A 23,879-nucleotide genomic window follows, 5' to 3' on the forward strand; every position below is an offset into this window, starting at 1 on the left:
GAGTATTCTAACTCCACTGATTTACACGCTGCTGTCCAGCTTCCACAACACCACTTGCCAAAGAGATGTCTTTTCTCCATTGTATATTCTTGCCTCCTTTGTTGAAGATTAATTAACCATAGATGTGTGAGTTTAATTCTGGGCTCTCTATTCTGTTCCATTGATCCATATGTCTGTTTTCGTACCAGGCATCATACAGTTTGGATTACAGTATCTTTGTAGTATTGTCCGAATTCTGGGAGGGTTATGCCTCCAGCTTCCTTTATTTTCTTCAGTATTACTTTGGCAATTTTGGGTCTTGTGTGATTTCATGTAAATTTTAGGAATATTCATTCTACTTCTGTAAAACATATCCTGGATAATTTGATAGGGATTGAATTACATCTGTAGATTGTTTTGAGCAGTATGGCCATTTAAACACTATTAATTCTTCCAATCCAATAGCATAGAACATCTTTCCATTTCTTTAAATCATCTTTAATTTCCTTGATCTATGTTTTATACTTATTAGCTATAAGTCTTTCACCTCCTCGCTCAGGTTTATGTCTAAGTATTTTATTTTTTTGATGCAATTCTAAAAGGAATTTTGTTAATTTTCTTTTTCTCATATTTCATTGTTAGTGTAAAGAAATGCAATAGATTTCTGTATCTTAATCTTGTATCCTGCTAACCTGCTAAATTTCGTCATCAGCTCCAGTAGTTTTTATGTGGAGTCCTTCAAGTTTTCTCTATATATTATCATGTTATCTGCATATAGTGACAATTTTACCTCTTCTCTTCCAGTATGGATCTCTTTTATTTCTTTTTCTTTTCTGATTGCTATGACTAGGACTTCCAATAATATGTTGAATACAAGTGGTGAGCGTGGACATCCTTGTCTTGTTCCAGAGTTTAGCAGGAAGGCTTTCAACTTTTATGTTGGCTGTGGGTTTGTCATAAATAGCTTTTATTGTGTTGAGATCAGTTCCCTATATCCTCACTTTGGTAAAAATTTTTATCATGAATGGATGTTCAATTTTATCTAACTGGACTCCTTTTTTTTTTCTGATAGCCCTCAGAATCTTCTGAAATTCTTTCAGGGTTCTAAAACTCCTACATGACACCTTATAGTCAGCCTTTCAGACTCTCAGCTCCTGATTCCAAATAAGCAATCAACTCAAAGGTAAAATCCCATCAATAACAGGATTCCAATATGAATTTCACAAATCCTCTGGTATCTTATACCCATAAATTCTCCCAACTTTTATCATTTTGCCATGCTGACAAATATACATGTACATATGGCTGTGTATGTGAGCGATGAGTCACACAGAGAAATAGAGAGGCACAAACATAAATATAGATGTTATATCAGGAAATTTCTGGTCATTGCAATGAGATATTACTTGCAGATGATAGGATTTTCTACTTGAAAAATTGATGAAAGGTAACTAAAGATATCTAAATCTACCAAAGAATTCAATCTTCAGTACATAAAAAGGTTTGGTCACATACTCTATTACAATTGTGACAAAAAAATAAATAGCTGCTTAATTTTTAGTGCATTATTTTTTAGTATCTATGAAAAATAAAAGTGTATATATATGTGCAGACACTTCACTTTTATGAAACTATCCTGAAGAAATAGGACACAAATAATAAAAGATATATGCATGCCATAGCATCTTTTTTCTTAACAAAAGTTCAAAAATAATCTAAATAATCCTTGAATAGGGAGATTTTTAAAAAATTATTATAGCCATGCGATAGAGTGTTATGAGATACATTTTTTTACATTGCTTGGGAAAATATCTATCTTATGTTATTATATAATGTCACCAACAAATCATAGCTAAAATATAAGTAAGAATTACAAATGCCCACCTACACAGAAAAACACACACAAATATTTCTCCATGTGTGTTTTTCTTTGCCTTAATATGTCTGTGTGTGTGTGTGCGCGCGCACGTGTGTGTCTTAACCACTAGGGGAAGAGAGAAAGGACATCCTTGAAAAGACCAGCAAATTGAAGTTTTATCTTATGATATTCCCTGTGGCTGAAATGACCTTCCTCTGCTTTCTCTCTTCATGTACATACATGTACGTATGTATACAAACATACACATCACACACATAGTTACATTTTAATAAACACTGGGAAGAAACAGCAATTATACATGCCAAAGTGTCAAGGGAGCATTCCCCTGGAGAGCTAAATAGGAATAAGAGATGAGTACATTTTATATATTATTTAATATTTTAATGCATGGGATAATTTGCAATTTTAACTTTCATAAAACAAAATATGACATTTATAAGATATCTTTCATTCAGTATACACCGTGGGTGAGACGTAGCTTAAGACCTCAAAATTGTAAGACACAATTTTACTGGCAATGAAACAATGAGCTGTATTTCATGCACGGAAATTTGAACTGAATCTTAAAGAAAATTAGAAGAGGCAGGGCTCAGGAATGTCTTTCCTGATGTTAAGGGAGAGCAGAGTAATAGCTAACACATAGGACAGCGTGCACCTAGCTGGCCTTTGTTCAGACTGGAATGAAACGGACCTCATAGAAGGGTGCTATAGAGCCTAACCCTTTGAGAGCTGGGGTAGTGTCAATGTCTTTTGGATCAACCAGAGATTTCAAAGTGAAATGCTGTAAAATGCTGACCAGGAATAAAAACAGCTCCATGCGGGCCAGGCCTTCTCCAACACAAACTCTTTTTCCTAAAAATGACACATAAATTAGATACTCATTTAATTGTATTTCTGATCTAGCATGCAGGAAGTTTAAATAAATACAGAGTGAGTGAATACATAAATATATATACTAATAAAATACCTATTAAACTATGGCTTCTCCTGTTTACACCAAAACCTGGTTTGCTTCATTTCCTTAGAACATATTTCTATGTGCATGCTATAAGGAAAAATATCTTTTCTATATACCCATGTTGGAATTGCTTGGCTGAGGTTTGCCTGTGACATCTTTTTACACACACACACACACTTACACACTTATCCTCAGGGGCATGAGAAACACACTACATTTTTCCATCTACCTCTAACCCAAGATTCAACAACAGATTTATTTCTCCTCACCTGGATTCCTAAAACTAATCTTAACCTTGTCATGTCCCTGCTTTCAAAGTATTTCAAGAGCTTACCATTGCCAACAAGAAATATCACACACCAGCTACAAGTATTACTAACTATTCAATAATCCCCAGATAGGCAGTTTCAAATGTTAGGTATCCAGTCATCCCTCCAACTGAAATAGTCTTTCCCTCTGCTCTGCCTGCTGATATTCCCGACACCCTTCTAGGTCCAGCTCAGATGTCATTTATTCTATGCAAACCTCTCTGATGTACTCAGGGGGATATGATCCACAGCCTTATCTGTTTCCCACAACTCATTAATGTGTCTACTACAAAATATTTCACATGAGATTTTAATTATTCCTCTGTCCCACAGAATGGAATTTAAGCTTGGAAGGTAAGGCCTTAGCTCTTGTAATGATATCACAGTGTGAGGACAAAAGCAAGCCTGCAAGTCCTGGGAAATGTGTAGAAATCTCAAGCACTCTTATTATACAACAGTGGGTCCAAAACACAGGAAGAAAGAGAAGGGGAGGAACAGTAGGGTCTTGCTTTGAGATCACCTCCCGGCGTTGTTCATACTCTTGGGACCACAGTACCCAACGGGCACTTCATTCCGATTTTCTTAGATATTCAAGCAGGAGCAAATCTCTCATTTTTGTCCCTCTTTCAGTTACTTCCATAGGAAGGGCCCTTCACCCTCTACTCTTCCCCTAGCTTCTCTTTTGGAGTGTGCTAAACATCTTCTTCATCTTCCTGGCTCCACTGTCTGTTGGTTTGTCTTCTATGCCTACTCTGTGTCCAGGAAGCGGATTTCGATAGACTGCTTAAACCAACAGTTAGGTCCCTTCTTCATGGTCAATACATTCAGAGGACTGCATATTAAAAAGGTTAGAGTATTTATTCCCTCAATCCCAGCCTGCCAGGGCACACTTTAGGCGTTGGCTGTATTCCCCCATCTATAAACCCACCTCCTGTTGAGGGTTCCACTCTCTCTGTGCTAAAGGTCTGCTTGTTCCAGGAACACCCTCCTTCTCCTGACCCTCCCCACACAAGACAGTAATATCTTCCTGCTGGTGCTAGTCTCTGAGTACTTTACCACTCCTTGCTACTTCCCTTCATCCTGCCCACACCTCTGAAAACAGTCTCTTCATTAAACTGTTTTTAATTAATCTTTTTCAGTATCCCACGTGTTTCTTTCAAGGGCCCTGACAAATTGAAAGAAGATACCGTGATGTTTCTTCCTGTAAGAAAATTGCCCTTATCCTCCAACAACTCTGGCCTTGGCCCCTGACCCACAAAAGGCAAGAGTCAGGAGTTCCTCTCTCTGGGCTCCCACAGAAACCTTTCAAAGAGCGTTTGTCTCTGTGGAGTCTCATTGCTTGTTAATTTGCTTTCATCTCTCTTAGAGGATAGATCTGTATCTTATTCACAGTTGGATCCCTGGATCTGAGTGAGCATAGGTCTGCTACATGGGTCCTTAGCGAAGTTTACTGAGTGAACTAGCTTCTCAGGGCAGGTGAGAAAAGTCTTAGGCACTGGACATCTAGGAGGAGTTCTTAAGAACCTCAGTGGTGGGTTGCAGGGCAGAACTCAGTAAACGCAACCTCCAATGCAATAAGAAAAAATCTGGACCTTAGGAGTGGTACCTTTAGCCTCATGCAAATGACAATTTGTCCAAGGCAGAGTAGCTTCCATGCAAAGCCCTTCCTCATCTCATTTGACCCTGATGTACAGATAAAAATGAAGCATGCTTGCCTGCTGAAAAAGTCATGAAGTAGTCACTCTTCTTAAAGTTGCCACTTTCATCCAGGAAGTGACCAGGGTCAAACTGCTCTGGATTGGGAAACTCTTTGCCATCATACAGAACAGAAGTCAGAGATGTTACTATGGCTGTGCCCTGAGATAAGACAAACAGATAAACTGGATTATAGAGAAGGTCATGGAACTTGGAGGGAGAGATGCCTTATCTAATCCTTTTCTTTTATACATCAGGAGAGTGAGGCACAAAAATATTTTTTACTCCATGTCACAGAACAAATTAATGACCAAGCGAACAAGTCCGAAGTCATATCATCCCGGTGCAGAGCGCTGTTAACTGACTCCAAGGCCATCCTCCTCAGTTTGTAGTCTGACACCAGCACTTGCTTTTCAGAAAACTTGAGGGAGCTGCACTTTCGTTGACAAATAAATTGCAGTATTGTCTAAGAGTGCTGATGTCACTGAAAATAACTCATTCTCTTCAGAACCAAGTATGATGTCTTAGAAACTCTACCTGAGTGGCCATATTCGTGAAAACCATTTCTTTCCCAGTAAGATGAAAAACTGGAAGGTATCCCTTCCTCTGCTACTTTCCTTCAATGTAATTATTGCATATTCTTGTGGAAATAAAAGGGTATTTCCACCTTCTAGTAAGTTTCCCTAAACTCAGAGATACACTGTAACATCATAATTTGGAGTTTAGTTTTCAGCATCAATCAAATATTTCTCTTAAACTAAGCTCTGTGACCACAGGTAAGTTGTTTAGCACTTCCATGCCTCATTTTCATCACAGGGAAAACATAAACAATACGTTAGCATTGGCTGATTGTAAATATAAAATGAGGTAATACATGAAATACTTTTTACGCAAAGATTACCACATGTTAAAGCACTCAGTAAAGAACTTTTCTTACAGTTATGGTAATAATGATTGTATTCACGATATTGTGGGATCTTCATAAAGGTCATACATTTAGTACCCAGCAGAGACAAAATTCAAATCCAGATCCGTCTGAATCCTTCGTGTGTAAGTTTCTAAGAATATATCAATTTTTTCTAGGCTGTCCAATTTGGGGAAAACAGATATACTTAGGAACATACAACCTACAAAGAAAGAATCATGAAGACTTAGAAATTTTGAATACACCAGTCACTAGTGAGGAGATTGAGATTCCCAACAAAAGTGCAAGGTCCAGGTGATTTCACTGATGAATCCTACCAAATATTTGTCTTGGGAACAAGACAAGGATGAACACTCTCACCAATTTTACTGAATAGAACAGGCCAGGATTGGGGGAAATTTTTTTTAAGATGTAAGAGAATTGAGTATGTTTGAATGATAATGGAAAGAAGCCAGCAGGCAGGGAGAGAAGAAAGTGAATGAAAAAAGAAGAAATGATTATTTGAGGAGGATTCCTGAAAAAGGGAGAGGAGAGGGATCCATGATACAGGAAAAAAGATTTACTTTAGATAAAAGGAGAGCCCTTCTCCCACAACAACAAAGTGAAAGAGAAATCAAAGGGTGTGGATGTCACTAAATTTGTAAATCTAGTGCAAGGGAGTTGAGGGAGTTCCCCTCCAATGGCTCTGATTTTCTCTGTGGAAGACCAGGTCACTTGAGAAAAAGTCCATGGTAGAGAACTGGAAGGGGAGAATTCAGGGCTGAAAGTCACTGGCGTGCGTGGCAGAGCAAGGTGAGTGAGATTACAAAGGAAGATTGTTGGGTAAGATTGAGGACACGTGTTGGGATAGTGATAATAATACCAACCTGCCGGGCTGCATGGCCTTTTCCAGAAGAGGTAAGTAGCTCAAAAACAGGCAGGGAAGAAGATTATTGCCGTGGGACTTTTAACAAATAAGTGAAACAGATAGTTATGGAGGCAGGGGGTGGAGCAGTCGGGACACAGGATACTGGTTAAGTGGTAAGAGTAATAAAAAATACACAGGAAAACAGGGAAGTGGACAGAAGATTGGGAGAATGAACAGACAGAGTGTGGAGCTATGAATGTACTGAAAATCCTGTGGGAGTGTAAGCACTATGATATGTATTAAACTGTATCGACAAACTAGGAGCAATGGCGCATGTGGTCAGAGGGTGAAATGTATGAGTTATGATTGTGCAATACCTACAGAAAGTTAGGCAATCTATAATTCTACTACCGTGATAGTTGATAAACTAAGATTCTGAAGGGGGACTATAGATGAAATACCTCTCACCTTGGGAATAATGTATTCTCTGAATTTAACGTCCTGAGTTGTTGCATGGGGCATGCTGCCGGGCACCAGGTCGATGTATCTCTGGATTTCGTGCACCACGGCATCCGTGTAGGGCATGCGGCTCCTGTCCTGCATGCAGGGGCTCCGGTGTCTGCCAATCACACGGTCAATCTCTTCCTGGACCTTAGCTGGCAAGATAGGAAGCAGAATTTATGTCAGGTGATAGACGCTTTTTTAAACCTTCTTAATCATGGTTCCATTGGAAGATTTGTTTGCCAAAAAGATGTATCTGAAAAGAATTTTTTTTGCTTTATAGCTTCTAAAATTTAGGGAGTGAGTCTTTTTGACAAAGATCGTGATTTTGTACAATCAATCCTTACATTGCAGATGCGTTTGAACAGAAATATCCTTTGACAAAAATATGTTTATATGGGCTTGGAAAGCCTTTCAAGTAATATCTTTATAGAGAAATAGGAAGGCTAATTCTTTCCAGGTCCTAAGACAACTCTGCTCACTGCCTCGGCCTGAAGCAAGTCAAGGATGCTCCACCACAGCGCGGAGAACAATGACCTCTGCCCTTCAACTCTCTGCTGCCAGTTAAATATTTCACTCTCTTTTTGTACCACCATGTGACTTGAACTTAATTCATCCAGTGGTAGGAGGATGTACTAACGATGGAAGTTTCTCAGGTACATTTTCTAGACAGGTGAAGAGTAGAATCGTCATCAGGGTTGCCTGCCAATTTCTACCCAAAATTGCATTCTGTCCATCATCTGTGACCATACCTGTGACCTCTGGGTGCTTCAGCAGGAGCAGGAGTCCATATCTCAAAGTCATGCTTGTTGTCTCTGTTCCAGCAGTAAATACATCCCATACAGTAGTGATCAAGTTGTCCATGGTAAATTCAGACTGCTTATTGTGCTTTTCCTAGCAATGATGTGTTGGGGATTACTTGATAAATAAAAGAGTCTTAGAAGTAACATGACGTAATTCAATATAACATCATTACTTGCTTAATTTGCTTATTTGACAAATTAAGCTAGACATTAGAGAGTGCTATGGCTGAAGGTAAAGTTACATGAGTTGTTAGGACTCCTTTTAAACAGTTAAAATATAATCAGAGTTACAAACTTCCAACAATTCCTTTCTGAGTCTTTACTTTCTCCCCCACGAGAGCAAATCAATTCTTCAATAATTTATTTCTAACTTGAGTCTTACATGTCATCACTGCTATTCACGGTCAATTCAGGCATCTATTTTCTGTTTCATCACATCTAAATTTCTCACTCAAGGCTCTAGAACTACCCACCTACAAACTACACCACTATTTCCAAATTCAAAAGTCATTGCAACCATGAGAGTTCCTCAGTTACGATCAAGATAAATTGTTTGAAATTCCACACACTTGATCACTGCACTTGTCTTTCCCTGAACCCATATGGTCATCTCTGCTAATCTAAGCCATGGTTTCCTCAAACCCTACCTCACCTGTTTCCTAGAGCCTTTCCGAGGGTAAGCCCTTCTAGATTCCAACCCATTCCTGCGTTCTCTCATTTGTTACATTTTCCATTCATGGAATTTATTTTATGAAAGAGAACATGCTTTCTATCATTAATCTTGAAGTTGTGTGTGTGTTTCAATCTATCCCCAAATAAAGAATCAGCTTTGACATGGTAAATATAAAATCTTCCAGGTCATTTTCAGTGAGAATTTAGAAATATCTCAGGACATCCACTATGGTTTCCACAAACAAGAGGTTGCACAAGCAATTAGTACATCTTTAAGAAGGAGCATTTGTTTTAATATAGCCGTTTCACTGAGAAGAAACAAGCTATCCCATGAGCCACATCCCATCGCCCACAAAGATGAAGGAGCAAATCAGGGTCACGTTATACCTTTTCCATTTTAATCAGGAAGTAATCAATAAAGTCTTGAGGGTTACTGAGGTCAAGGAATTCTTGGTGTTTCTTTATGTTCTCAAAAATGAACTTTCTTTGCTCAATTATGTTTTTAAATAGTGTATTATGACTTCCTGGGAGATAATGTATTAAAAAGGGGAAAGCATTGTAGAGCTGAAAGAGGAAAGAATCATTCATTAATTCATTTAGCAAACTTTTACAGGCCCATAGTATGTATCAGACACATTGGTATAAAATGAATAGATAAAGATGATTAAGACATGCTTCTTGCACTGGAACACACTTGGGATCTGAAGGAGAGGGAACTGATAAAATGGCCAGAGTTATATAAGTTACCAACCCATTTGAAAAAAAGCATTTCAAAATGCACAAGTTACCATGCAAAAATTGAAAATGAATTTTTAAATTCATTTTCTAGCCATAACTCTCTGAAGAAATTCTGCAGCATACCCCACCTTTCCAAAGGAGGGTACTGAGGTTCGAAAAGTCAACCAGCCTAAACAATGTGCAAGGCTCATACCCTTTTTTCTGTATTATTTTTTAGGAAAGTATAGCTAGCATATGATATTTTATTAGTTTGAGATGTAAAAAATAGTGATTCAACATTTACATACATTACGAATTGATCACCATGATAAGACCAGCAACAATCTGTCATCATACATTTATTGAAATGTTACTGCCTCTATTCCTTATGCTGTACATTACATCCCCGTGACTTATTTATTTTATAACTGGAAGTTGTACTTCTTAATCCCCTTCACCTATTTCATCCATTCCCCCACCTCCTCCCCACTGATGACCACCAGTTTCCTGTATCTATGAGTCTGTATCTGCTTTGTTTTGTGTTAGTTTGTATATTCCAAATATGAATTAAATCATGTGGTATTTGTCTTTCTCTGGTTAACATTTTTCCCAGAGCATAATACCTTTTAGACTCATCCACTTTGTCACAAATGGTACAATTTCATTCGGTTATGTGGCTGAGTAAAATTCCATTCTATGTGTATATACACATACATACACACACACACACATACACAAACCCCACATCTTCTTTTTCCATTCACCCATCAATGGACACTTGCTTCCATACCTTGGCTATTGTAAATAAAGCCGCAGTGAGCACAGGGTGCATATATCTTTCCAAATTACTATTTGGGTTTTTTTCAGATAAATATCCAGGGAGTTTTAAACTTTTTGAGAAACACCAAAATGTTTTACACAGTAGCTACAGCAATTGACATTCTTACCAACAGTACTTGAGGGTTCCCTTATCTACACTTCCACCCCAGAACTTGTTATTTGTCTTTTTTATAATAGCCATTCTGATCAGTGTGAGGTTATATCTTATTGTGATTTTGATTTGCATTTTTCTAGTGATTAGTGTTTGGAGCATCTTTACATGTGTGTTTAGCATCTGCATATCTTCTTTGTAAAAATGTCTATTGGAGTCCTCTGCCCATTTTTTAATTAGCTTTCTTTTCTGATCTTTGTGTAGTTTGGATATCAACCCCTTGTCAGATAGATCATCTACAAGTATCTTTTCCCATTCAGTAGGCAGCCTTTTTGTTTTGTGATAGTTTCCTTCACTGTGCAACAGCTTTTATATCTACTTAGATCACATTTCTTTAGTTTGGCTTTTGTTTCCCTTGCCTAAGAAGACATATCCCAAAAAACAGCAAAAAGACTGATATCAAAAACATACTGCCTATGTTTTCTTCTAGAATTGTTAGGGTTTCGGCTCTTACATTTAAGTCTTTAATCCATGTTTAGTTTATTTTCATATATGGTATGAGAAAGGTATCCAGTTAGATTCTTTTGTATGTAGCTATTCAGTTTTCCCAACACCATTTATGGGTGAAGCTATCTTTTCTGCATTTTATATTCTAGCCTCCTTTGCCATAAATTAAGTGTTGATAAGTGCGGGTTCATTTCTGGGATCTCTATCCTGTTCCATTGATGTATGTGTCTGTTTTTGTGCCAGGACATTACTGTCTTGATTACTGTAGCTCTGTAGTGCAGTTTGAAATCAGGGACGTGATACCTCCAGTTTTGTTCTTTCTTGGCTATTTGGGTCTTCTGTGTTTTCATACAAAAGTATTTGTTCTACAGTTCTGTGAAAATGCCATTAGTATTTTCATAGGGATTACACTGTATCTGTACATTGCCTGGGTACTGTGCTCATTTTAACAATATGAATCTTCTAATCCTTGAACACGGTCTATCTTTCCATTTGTTTGTGTTGTCTTCAATTTCTTTCATCAGTGTCTTATAGTTTTATCCAGTACAGGTTTTTACCTCCTTAGTTAGATTAATTACTGGGTATTTTATTCTTTCTGATGTAATTATAAATGAGATTGTTTTCCTAACTTCTCTTTCTTATAGCTCATTGTTAGTGTATAGAGTTGCCACAGATTTTTGTATAATAATTTTTTATCCTGCAACTTTCCCAAATTCTGAATAGTTTTTTGGTGGTGTCTTTAGGATTTTCTATGTATACTATCATGTCATCTGCAAACAGTGACAGTTTTTGTTTTCTCTCCAAATTAGGATTCCTTTTCTTCCTTATGATTCTCTGCTGTGCCTAGGGCTTCGAATACTATGTTGAATAAAAGTGGTGAGAGTGGGCATCCCTGAGTTGCTCTTGATCTTAGTGGAAATGCTTTCAGGTTTTCACCAGTGAGTATGGTGTTAGCTGTACACTAGTCTTATGTGGTCTTTATCATGTTCAGTTGTGTTCTTTCTAAATCCATTATGTGGAATTTTTATCATATAAATGGGCAGTGAAGTTCATCAAAAGCTTTCCTGTGTAATTTGAGAAGATTATATGCTTTTTATTCTTCATGTTGTTAATGCAATGAATCACATTGATTGATTTGCAGATATTGAATCATCCTTGCATCCCCAGAATAACTTTGATTTGATCGTGGCATATGTTTTTTTAATGTCTTGCTGAATTCTGTTGGCTAATATTTTGCTGACGATTTTGGCACCTATGTTCAATCAAGGATATTGGCCCATTTTTAGCTCTTTTTTGGAGTTTCTTGATCTGGTTTTCGTGTCAGAGTAATGCTGGTATCATAGAGTAAGTTTCAAAGTGTGCCTTTCTCTTCATTGTTTTTCAAGAGTTTGAGAAAGATATCTATTAACTCTTCTTTAAATGTTCAACAGAATTAACTTGGGAGGCCATCTGGTCCTGGACTTTTGCTTGTTGGAGGTGTTTTGATTTCTGATTCAATTTCATTACTAGTAATCCTCTTTCAATCTTGATATGTTGTGTGTTTCTATGCATTTATCCACTTTTTTTAGGTGTCCAATTTGTTGCTGTCTAATTGTTCATAGTGGTTTCTCATGATCCTCTGAATTTCTATGATATCATTTGTAATATTTTCCCTTTCATTTCTGATTCTTTTCTATTTAGACTTTTTTTTTTTTTTTTGATGATGATGATTTTGGCTAAAGTTTACCAATTTTGTTTATCTTTTTGGAGAACCAGCTCTTAGTTTCATTGATCTTTTCTATTCTCTTTGTAGTCTCTGTTTCATTTATTTCCTCTCTGATCTTAATTATTTCCTTCCTTCTACTAACTTTGGGCTCTGTTTGTTCTTCTTTTTCTTATGATTTTATGTTAAGGTTAGACTGTTTACTTGAGATTTTTCAAGTTTCCTGAGGTAGGCCTATTTTGCTCTTAACCTCCCTCTTAGAACTGCTTTGGGGCATCCTATAGATTTTGGAATGCTTTGTTTCCATTTTCATTTCTCTTAAAGTTTATATTTCCACTCTGATTTCTTTATTGACCCATTATTGTTTAGTAACATCTTATTCACCCCCATGATTTTGTGTTTTTTTCTAGTCGTCTTCTTATAACTGATTTCCAGTTTCATACCATTGTGATCAGAAAATATGCTTGATATCATTTTAATTTCTTGAACTTATTGATATTTGTAACATAGCATGATCTATCCTGGAGAATGTTTTATGTCAACTTCAAAAGTATCTGCTTCATTTGGTGGGAATGTTCTGTATAAATCTATTAGTAAGTCTATCTGATCTAATGTGTTGCTTAACACGAACGTTTCTTTGTTAATTTTATGTTTGGGTAATCTAGCCATTAATGTAAGTGGTGTGTTAAAGTCCACTATTATTATTGTATTACTGCCAGTAACTCCTTTTATGTCTGTTCATATCATACACTTCTTTTATAATGAAAAAACTGCATTAAAAGATTAAGAAAATGCCTAAATTACTTTGCTTATTTTTAGTTTGATATTTTACCCTATCAGAAATGCACACACTGTCCTTATTTATCTGGCCATTCCCACTCAAGAGTTTACTGGCTCCTTTTTAAACAGTAGCTTCAGGACTTAATATCCTTCTGAAGGCACTGAAGAAATTTATTTGGCTGGGAGCTTGTATCAACCTAATAGAGGATGAAGAAAAGTAGTTTCTAGGCTTACCTCATCCCTTTCCCTGGCTAAGCTACTTTGGAAAATATGCTTAGTATCTCTATGTGAGTTTTTTGGTCTAAAAAATTAGGAGTAGACTATTTGTTCTCTATGGTCCTTTTAAGGTAGAAAACATCATAACCTTAGGAGCCACACAAAATTTAGGTTGTTAATTATTGTACAACACAGGTTGTTGACTTTTTCTGACAGTGTACTATAGTAAAAAATACATTTTACATAAATACCCTTTCCATGTATACACATAAATATCAGGGGGAAAAAAGGTTTCTCAAAAAAACCCACAAAAAACCTTCCTAAACTGTTACACTACGATATCGTATTTTTCTTTCTATTACTGTATTTTTTGCTTTAAAATTAATTTAAACCCATTAAAGTAATTTTATAACTTGCTGATTTGTTATAAATGATAGCTTGATAAACCTTAGTCATTCTGAAATACCACAAAGGGATGTGGTTGGATGAGCAATCAATCTCCTAGGTAATTACTTCTCACTGAAAGACAATCTTGACCTTACCTCTATCCAGGAGGTGCTTGCAAGTCTTGCATTTTCATTGATATATTTTATCAAAGCTAGGAATTCCTCATCACTGTACTCAAAACGGTTCCGGAAGATAATAGAGCAGATCACATTGCAGGGAGCACAGCTCAGAAGGAAAGTTGGATCGCACGGAGATGCTAAAAAACAATATAAATGTTAGTGCGCAACTATCATATAAATCTTAAGTGTACTGTTTAAAGTAATTAAGAAGGGTTGACTTCTAAGATTTTTTTAATTTTAGGGGACACGCCATCATCACTATAAACCCAACATGCCTGAAATAAAATTTATGTGTTTCCACAAGCAAAACTGTCTAATCCAGTCTAATATACTTATTAATTTCCACCCAGGTATTCTCCTATTGACTTCATTCTCCAAATAAGAGCCATAAGGTAATTCACAAGGAGATAATTTTAAAATCTCTTTAAAGTCATAAAATTTGGCTCTCAGTGTGGATACTTCTTCATGATGCCCACAGGAAACTGAGCAACATAATAAGAAAATCAGAAGACAGAGGAGATTTGGAATCATATTTTGTAAAAGGAAATTGAAAAAAGTTGGGTGTGCTTTTCTTGTAGAAGAGAAGAATAATGAGAGGAATTGAAGTGACATTCAGATTGTTCAAAAAATATGTTATACTATTAGGAAGAGGCTTCCATATATAATAAAGAACATGACTCCATTTTTTGCTCTTCGATTACTGACAGCTTTGAAAACTCATCTTTTCTTCTTCTGTTCACATCTGCACAAGCTATTTTTTAGAAGTTCAGGTGATCCCTTCTTTGGCACAAGGAGGAAGTTTTAACCACAAAGCCCTGATCTATACCTGGGAACCCTCATCCTTACTCCATGCCCTTACCACCATAAAAATCTCAAGCCATTATCCTTTCCCTGCCCTCTCAAGCCACTTTTGGATCTGCTCAGTAACCATCCTGCCCTCCACAGAAAGCCCCATATGTAAATAATAAACCTGTTCATATTCTATTGAGATGTGTGTGGCATCACTAATATCAATGTCTAAACCAAATTGGGGTTGAGAGGTCCATCCTGCCTCTGTGAGGTGACCACAATGTAATACTCCAAAAGGAAAGAATTTAGCAGGGATCAAAAAGCAGAAGTTACAAGGAAAAAAGTTTCTGCACAACATGTGAAATAAACTTCCAACAGTTAGTTATCCAGTGACAAAATGGGCTACCCCAAGAGTATGAGGTCTCCACAGTTAGGTGGGATGGAGCAGAGCCTGGGTGGTCATAGCTCAGGAGGCTGAGGAAGGTCATATTCACTGTAAGAAAAGTTGAGCCAATTAATGATAAGTTCTGCTTGAAATACAAATTAAGTGGATAAAGTCATTTTCCAGGTAATATATATCAAAACCCAATATTCATTGATTTACTAATTCCATTTCCAATATTTTATTCTAAGAAAGTAGTCAGAGATATTCAATCATTAATACGGATTGCGTTTTTTAAAATATTATTAGCAACAAAGAATTTAAAAGTCTATCTGGCCAAAAGTAAAGACTGCTTAAATAAATTATGATATATTTAAAATAATGGAATACTGTACTATTCAGTTAATAATTTAACAATTATTAACATTTAACAATTAAACGTGAAAACATTTAACAATTAACAATTAACGTGAAAAAAATTTAACAATTTTTTTGTTAAACAAAAAACATTTAACAATTAAACGTGAAAAAAATTTATTTAATATATTAAATTTAAACATAAGGTTAGAAAACCATCTATGTAATATAAGCCTTGTGTTATCACTTCTTCTGCCAGGTCTCCCACCCATTCCTAGGTCATAGGTACGAAAAGTTTAAATGATGTTCAGTGACGCTCTACTGCCATTTCCAGAGACTTATTCTGTGGAAGAATCCAGAATCATACAAATATTTGTAAAAAATTGCATTTTTATATTAATAGCAGCAAGAAAGCAAAGGGGAAAAAAGCAAAGGGAGCAACCTATCTGGACAACAATATAATATTGGTTAAAAAAACACAAGGGCAATTCAGCACTTCATTTAATTTACCATTTAATATAGTGTTATTAAGCTAATCATGTGCTTGAAAGATATTTAAATATTGAAGTTAAAAAACCACAAAGGTCTTATGATCCTGTTCTTGCTCCTTCCCTGCCAAATCTCCTACCCATCCCTTTCTCTTCTACCCTCTCCCAGGTCTGCACGTGCACCCACACATATACATGCTTAGCAGATCTGTGCTACAGCAGCTCCCTCCCTTCACACCGACGGGTGAACTGTAATACAGTCTTGAACACTGAGATTTGGCATGAATTCTACCAGTGAAGCACCATTTTTTGTTTGTTTGTTTTATAAGGTATGATAGACAGCACTGTGTAAGTTTCAGGCACAGAGCATAATGCCTTGACATATACATGTTGCAAAATATTTTCAATGTTTCTCAAGAAGTTACTAGAGAAGGCAGTTTTTTCAACTTACTGTCACCAAAACTACTAGCAGATTACCAAAATCCGTGTTCTCTTCTTTACCCTGTGCACACCAAGAACTGCATTTCTGAGTTGCTCTTACAGTTAATTGTGGCCCTACAACTGAGTTACAGCCCATGGAATATGAAAGAAGTTGTGTGCCACAGCCATGCCTGGCCTATTCAAGGACTATTTGCTCCTGTCCTGGTTCTTTCCTCCTCCCACTACCATTCAAAGAGATGAGCTGTGGGTGCCACTGGAAGCCGTACATTGAAGATACCAAAGACCGTATAAACTTGGTGCCTGATAAGATTGTTACACCAACCACTTCACCTCTTATTACTGTTCTGTGAGCAGAAAGTAAACTTCTGTTGTACTTGAGCCATTATCCCTCTCCAGTGTATCTGTAACAGCATTCAGTCTACCCAAACTATCGCTGTTAATTTCATAAAGAAATACCCACCATTAGTTTTTTTTAATGATTCTACCAAACACAAGGCTTCCTCTTGAATTCTATCTTCAATAGTCTTCTTCCCCATCCCCATATTCCGCAAAACCATGAGGGAGAAACGCCGGGTTTGCTTCCATTTTTCTCCACTGCTGAAAACAATTCCTATGAGGAAATAAAAATAGGAAAGAACAACCTTCATTGTCATGAATTCTAGCTAAGAGTTTTCATCCCAGGAAATGATAATGACACTTAAGCACGAATAGAAATAGAATTGTGCCAGTCTCAAGGAATTTCTACTGAGCCCTACTTCACCTGTCTCCTCTCTTAATCCAGCCTAGTATTCTACTGTCAAGACTCTTGGTTTTACAAATTATCAAACTCCTCATCCATTAGTTCCTCCAAACTTCAGAACAACCAAGTATTCTGTCTCCTATTTACTGACGAGGAGGCTGAAGATGATGGAAGCAAAATGCTTTCTCTAGGATGACTCAGCTAATAAACCATGGAGTCCAAGTTACAGGTTAAGGTTTTAGGGCTGACTTGTGCATTTTAAGTAAATTGTAGAAAAAATAACATAAGGAGTCCATTCTTAAGAGAAGGTGAAATGGCATTTGTGCATTAGAAGGAAGCTCATGAAAACCTATTCCTCAAATAAGGGACACAACCACAGCTCTTCTCATTTTAACATGCCCCCTCTATTTGTTAAAACACCTTTTCTCAAATGTGGCCTTAACACCAGGGAATTTCAATATCAGATTTTCAGAGTCAAGTAAGATCAGAGGAGACAACAACACTCATAGGATACTCGTACAAAAAGATCTTAAAGAACAATGTAGAGGAGGAAATTACCTTATGGAGGCCTTATCTCTTTTTGCAGAAACCCAGTGACCCATCAGAGGACTGGACAGTTTCAGCTACAAAAGTAGTTCAATATTTAACTTTAAAAGCCTTTTTAATATCAACTCCAACTGATGTTCCAATTGATACTTATCATGTTTCTCCACGATCCTCTTTTCAGAGCATCTTTGTGCTTTATGTTTAGCCGTCTACTGATTACAAATATTTCTTATGCTTTTTGTTAGAAGAACAAAAAAACTGAAGGCAAGGTTGGAAATATTCCGCACCTTCGTTGGTTCCATGCATAGTATGGAAGCTTCCTAAAATAGTCTCTTAACCACCATGAATATGGCCAGAAAGCAAAATGTTTGATGAATAGGGATAATTTAGTCATTTTCCTCTTTTCTGTTTGTCTCTGTCTCTTTCTCATTATCTTAACTGGCCATAATTTTAAATGAACATGGCTTAGTCACAAATTTGTAGAACATTAGTGGTTAGATGGTTTAATTTCATTGCATTTAATGTTTCAGGGAGACATTATGTCACCATCATTTTAAATATGGATTAATGATCCTTTATAGAAAATGCTGGACTTATGATGTTTTCATAGATTTCTCTAAGTACTTACAATTTCTCAATTCCTTAGCCTGTTTTTTTTTTTTAATTGAAGTATAGTCTGTTGACAATGTTAGCCTATTTGAATCTTTGAAATGAACAAACTGCCACATACTCCCGACATAGAAGCGTACCTAATCCCTGGTTGATTCTGTCTACTATTGGTAAACTGCCTCGGCCAGAGAACTCCTCACTCTGATCAATCAAAGCTTCCTTCACTGCTTCATATCCGTATAACACCACGGTGGGCTTCATGCCAAAATATACAGTGAACACAGGGCCATAGACTTCTGCTAGCTGGAAAAGGAACAGGAGATGCAAGAATAGTGAGAATTTCAACACTGAAAATGTAGATAAGTGGGGGGAATATTTTTAATCTTCTGAAGACACATTTTAATACTCATTCACCCATTAGAAAAGATTTCAATCTCTAGAATCAGTAATTTAATAAGAAATCACATTATTCAAATGGTCATTTTCATTATAGTATTAATAATATATGATTATTATTACCATCAATAGTTAGCCTTTATTCAGCTCCTACTATGTGACAGTGGCTATATTATGAATTTTATTCATATTATTAAGTTCTTCTGCCAAACCTGTAACTGCACCAATTTCTACTTCCTTCCTATAAATACAATAAATCTTGCATTTCTCCTCCTGTTTAAGGGAACTTTCTTCCTCTTGCCCCCATGCAGACTATAACCATCCCTCATTATCCATTCTCCACATCTTTTTAGCACCAGGGACCTTTAAGTTTTAATAACACAGAAGAACGTAGTCAGACATTTCCCAGCTTCCTCTTGTGGCAGTGTGACTAAGTTTCCATGAACTGACGTTAACAGAAGTCATGTGTGCAAATCCTACACTTGCATAAATGGTAATTCATGCCCTTCATTTCTCTTTCAACACCTGTGTTGAAATGACAGCTTGGAGATGACTCCGCTATGACTATACGATGAGAACAATAGCTGAGGAGCAAAGAATTGTAAGCTACAAGACTCAGGAAATACTGACTCTCTGAATGACCTCACAGAGGAGAGGCAGCCTACCAGCACTTACCTCTCTGTCATTATGGGAAATAGAAATAAGCTCCTGCCTTCTTTAAGCCATTCTATTATGGGGTCTTTCTGTCATGGCAGCTTATTCAGTTTACTAAATGATATAGAACTAACACTCTTTCAATTTGTCCAGTATTTGAATCCTTCTGCTGTCTTACAATTCACTCTCCATGAAGCAACCAGGGCGATCTTTTCAGAAGGCAAATGTTAAGTAGCATCTCATTGCTCGTATACTAAAGACCAATATTCTTGAAAATCCTTATAAGACCTGTATGTTCTAGTCCCATGTTTACCTCTCCCATCTCATCTCACATCATGTCTTATTTTTTTACTTTCTATGCTACAACCAGACTCGTTCTCTTTCAGACTCCAACAAGAAATTCCCTTCCAGACTGAAGGAGCCTAGAACAAACATCTACCTGTATTTTATCTGGCTAATGCCTAATTAGCCTTGAGATCTCAGCTTCAACTTCACTTCCTCAGAGAACACTTTGTTGACTCCTCCTACCCCTAGTCTTCCAAGCTATGTGGTCCCTTTCTGTTGTGTTCCTGTTACAGATTGTAATCATACATTTATTTACATGATTGTTTCATAAACACATGCCTACCCTCTAGACTTAAATTCCATAATGTTAAGATCTTTGTTCATTCACTTTTGAAAATCCCCAGCATCTAACATATTTGTTATTGAAAGTAGGTATTCAGTAACTTGTTGAACATATGATATACTCAAGTAACCTGTGCAAAATAATTATTACTCACATTTTCAAGAAATGAAAATTAAAGCTCAGAGAGATTTCTAAAGTTTGCCCAAGGCTGTGCGTTAACAAGTGAATGAGCTGAGGTGCTGACACAATCTCTTCAAATCCAACGCCCAACACACAGGAAGAAGAGCTTCCAGGGGCAGTGCTCTGGTAACTAGCTGTCTCAGGGAAGTCAGAGTTCAGATAATTTCTTTGAGATTTAGAGAGCAATTGCTCTATAAATAGCTAGGAGCAGAACAGCTATTCGTTCAATCATCGACAAAATGTAACAGAAACTGTGAAATTTCCTCAAACTTTAGTTATTTCCTTGACTTCAAATCAATGTGTGCTTTTAGGAAAATTTTACTATTGTCACTCTGTAAATGTGTCTTTTAAAAAAAAAATTGAAAGCAGTTTCATTGCCATTAGAATTCAAAAAAGAATAATTACTATAAAGGGTACCTACATCACAATATGGACAGGAAATGCCTACTTTGGCAATTTCAACAATCACCTCATGGATTTCATTCCCTTTTGGCAATACCTTTAGGTATATACCATTTAAAATCATGTCTGGGTGTCACACAACATGAGCAAGTAGGATTTGTCCCAGGGATGCCAGGATGGTTCAGCATCCACAGCTCAATCAATGTGATTCACCACATTAGCAAATTAAAGGATAAAAATCATATGATCAACTCAATAGATACAGAAAAGCTTTTGACAGCAGTCACAGGGGAAAAAAAGAAATTAAAAGAATTGAAATTGGAAAGGAGGAAGTAACACTGTCATTGTTTGCAGATGACATTATACTATACTTACAAAATTCTAAAGATGCCACCAAAAAACTACTAGAGCTTTCCAATGAATTTGGTAAAGTTACACGATATAAAGTGAACATACAGAAATGTGTTGCATTCTGTACACTAACAACAAACTATCAGAAAGAGAAATTGAGAAAACAATCCCACTTACCATTACATCAGAAAGAATACAATACCTAGAAATAACCTAAGGAAGTAAAGGACTTGTACTCAGAAAACTACAGGACATTGATGAAAGAAATTTCAGAAAACACAAATAGGTGGCGAGACATACCATGCTCATGGGTTGGGAGAATTAATATTGGTTAAAGACCATGCTACCTAAGGCAATCAACAGATTCAGTGCAATTCCTATCAAAATACTGGTGGAATTTTACACATAACCAGAACAAAAATTGTAAAATCTATATGGAAACACAAAAGACCTCCAACAGCCAAAGCTACCTTAAGAAGACTAGAGCTGGAGGTATCACGCTCCTAGATTTCAGAATATAGCATACATTTTATAATAGCTTTAGCCAGAGTATAATCTATAAAAATTTCAAATGACAACATTATACACATGAAACTAATAGGAAATTGTACAACTATACCTTAATTTTAAAAATATATACATATATAGATAAAATCATGTCCAAGTTTCCAATGGGCACTACCCTGTAAAACCACTTTTTGAAAATATGGTATCTGGGACCATGAAGTCTAGAACAAGATACAGGGCTGTCTTATTTACTCACTGCAAATAACTAGAAGAAAAATGAGTCATACATACCTTGCTCAGGGATTTGGTGACATCCTTAATGTTTATCTGTAGAATATTCCCAATGATGGGGAGAGGGGTAGGGCCAGGTGGCAGCTTCCCTTTGGCATAGCTTTGGTTCCACAGAAAAAGGAAAATCAAAAAAGAAAGACAAATCACCAGGACTATGAAGAGATCCATTGATGTGCCTTGTGTAAGTGCAATGGAAGGCTTAGAATCCAAAGACTTTTTAAATAGTAGGTGCAAACTCATCAGCAAACACGCAGTAAGTCTTTGAACCCTTGAGTAAATATTGTTTATCATCAGTGCACTTTGGCCTACCAGCAGACGTATAAATAAAAACACTCATCTTGGTGTTGATAAATATCCAAGTTTTCAACGGGAATCCCAACTAAAAAACAACTCACTTCTTCAGCGATGGCCATATTTTAGTAATGAAATTCAAAGCTATCAGATTTCAAAGGGTTGGAATTCATGATCACAACAAATGTTGAAAGAGTATCTCTTACATCAATGTTCATCATCTTATGAGCAGAAGAAGCACTCTCTTAGTGCCTTTTCTCAGAAGATCCAGGGAAAGGCCAAAATTCAAAACAGAAGGAAGGAGGCAGGATAAAAAAGAAAGGTATAGGGAGTTGGTCTTATCTTAGAGAAGAGTAGATATCCGAACATGCTTGCAGAACCCTTTTCTATACGTCAGGAGTTCTGACACCACCTACTCCCAAAGTGGGTGCAGGTCAACAGGCAGTAGCAGGTGAACAGGCAGTAGACAGAAGACAGGAGTAACAAATCTTGAGGATTCCTCAAGTCAAGGAAAGAAATCACTCAAAGACATCGGTGGAAAGTCCCTTGGCTGCACATCGCCCACCACCCTCCTTGCTTATACATTTCCAGTGAGGATAATATATCAGAGCATACATTGCCTGTTCACCCTTGGGAGAGGAAATACATTCCAGTATTCAATACTGTAAATATTTTTAAGTGTCTAGAAACTCACAGATATGAATGAAACTTCAAGACTCAAAAGATATTTGAGGAACTTCAACAGCACAACAAACATCAAACTTAAAAATCAGAAAACTAATCCCTAAAGAATTTAGTGAAAACAGAAAAAATACTAAAATAAATATATCATCAGACAAATTTAGCCATATGAAAAGAAAAAATTTTTAGAAAACTTATTAGAGGTTCTCATTAATTCTCTGGTTGCAAAAATGCTTTTTAAAAAACCTAAAATGATATACCTTTCCTATTAGTAGAGGAAGAGCAAAACAAAAGGAAGAAAGCTTGATCAATCCAACTAAGGATAATATAAAATGAGGTCTATGAAACATAAGATAAAAATCATCACTTTCATCAAAGATTGCATGGGTATTTAAAAGAAGCCTCCTGAATACACTACCCGGTGACCAGTATGGATCAAATAAATATGAAGACCAAAAGCAAATTCCGCGTATAAAAATTAAGTGCAAAATAACAATGATGAAAATTACAAAGTTCAGTGATATGGACAATAGTTCTAGAATGTCCTTCATTGATAGCAAGCACATCAATGACACTTATTTTTGATAAATTTGGATACTTATGTTGGATAACAATTAATTAATCTAATTAATTTCATTAATAATTTTTAAAAAATATTTAAGTAGCCTACTTTCATAGCATGGCTATATCAATATACAACTAGCATATAACTTAACACCACGAGATTGACTGAAGAAATATTTTAGTGGCTCTTCTGTGCCAGATATTTTACAACCTGTTAGCTCGGTTGATCTTCAAAAGATGCTCTGAACAAAAATGTTTCAGCTGGAGACTCCAACTCTTGTTTTATAACTTGTGAACTCTACATTGAAAAGTATTTCAATTCAATTACATTCCACAATATTTGCTGAGTAATTATTATGTTATCTCACAGTCTTATTTTTTTTAATTGAAGTATGGTCAGTTTACAATGTTGTGTCAATTTCTGGTGTACAGCAAAACAGTTCAGTCATACATATACATACATATATTTCTCTTCATATTCTTTTTCATTATAGGTTACTACAAGATACTGAATATAGTTCCCTGTGCTATACAGTATAAGCTTGCTGTTTATGTATTTTATATATAGTAGTTAGTATCTGCGAATCTCGAGCCCCC

At 36.4% G+C, this 23,879-nt stretch overlaps 1 protein-coding gene across 2 annotated transcripts; it reads right to left on the minus strand.

Annotated features, from left to right (window-relative positions):
• Nucleotides 1-2,251: 2,251 nt before the first annotated feature.
• LOC105084254 (cytochrome P450 2C21) lies at nt 2,252-21,929 on the minus strand. Of its 2 annotated transcripts, XM_010974316.3 has the most exons (9): nt 21,747-21,929; nt 18,478-18,640; nt 16,904-17,053; nt 13,963-14,123; nt 8,955-9,131; nt 7,845-7,986; nt 7,060-7,247; nt 4,840-4,981; nt 2,252-2,710 (listed from the first exon to the last, which is right to left on the minus strand). In XM_010974316.3, exons 1-9 carry the CDS (start codon nt 21,912-21,914, stop codon nt 2,529-2,531), a joined length of 1,473 nt encoding a protein of 490 aa, XP_010972618.2. In that variant the 5' UTR covers nt 21,915-21,929; the 3' UTR covers nt 2,252-2,528. The 2 variants fall into 2 exon arrangements, with proteins under 2 accessions (XP_010972618.2, XP_064344307.1); XM_064488237.1 differs by lacking the exon at nt 8,955-9,131 and having other exon boundaries at nt 2,258-2,710; nt 21,747-21,919.
• Between the last annotated feature and the right edge of the window lie 1,950 nt (nt 21,930-23,879).

The sequence above is a fragment of the Camelus dromedarius genome, chromosome 8 (assembly GCF_036321535.1).
Source record: "Camelus dromedarius isolate mCamDro1 chromosome 8, mCamDro1.pat, whole genome shotgun sequence".
NCBI lineage: Eukaryota > Metazoa > Chordata > Mammalia > Artiodactyla > Camelidae > Camelus > Camelus dromedarius.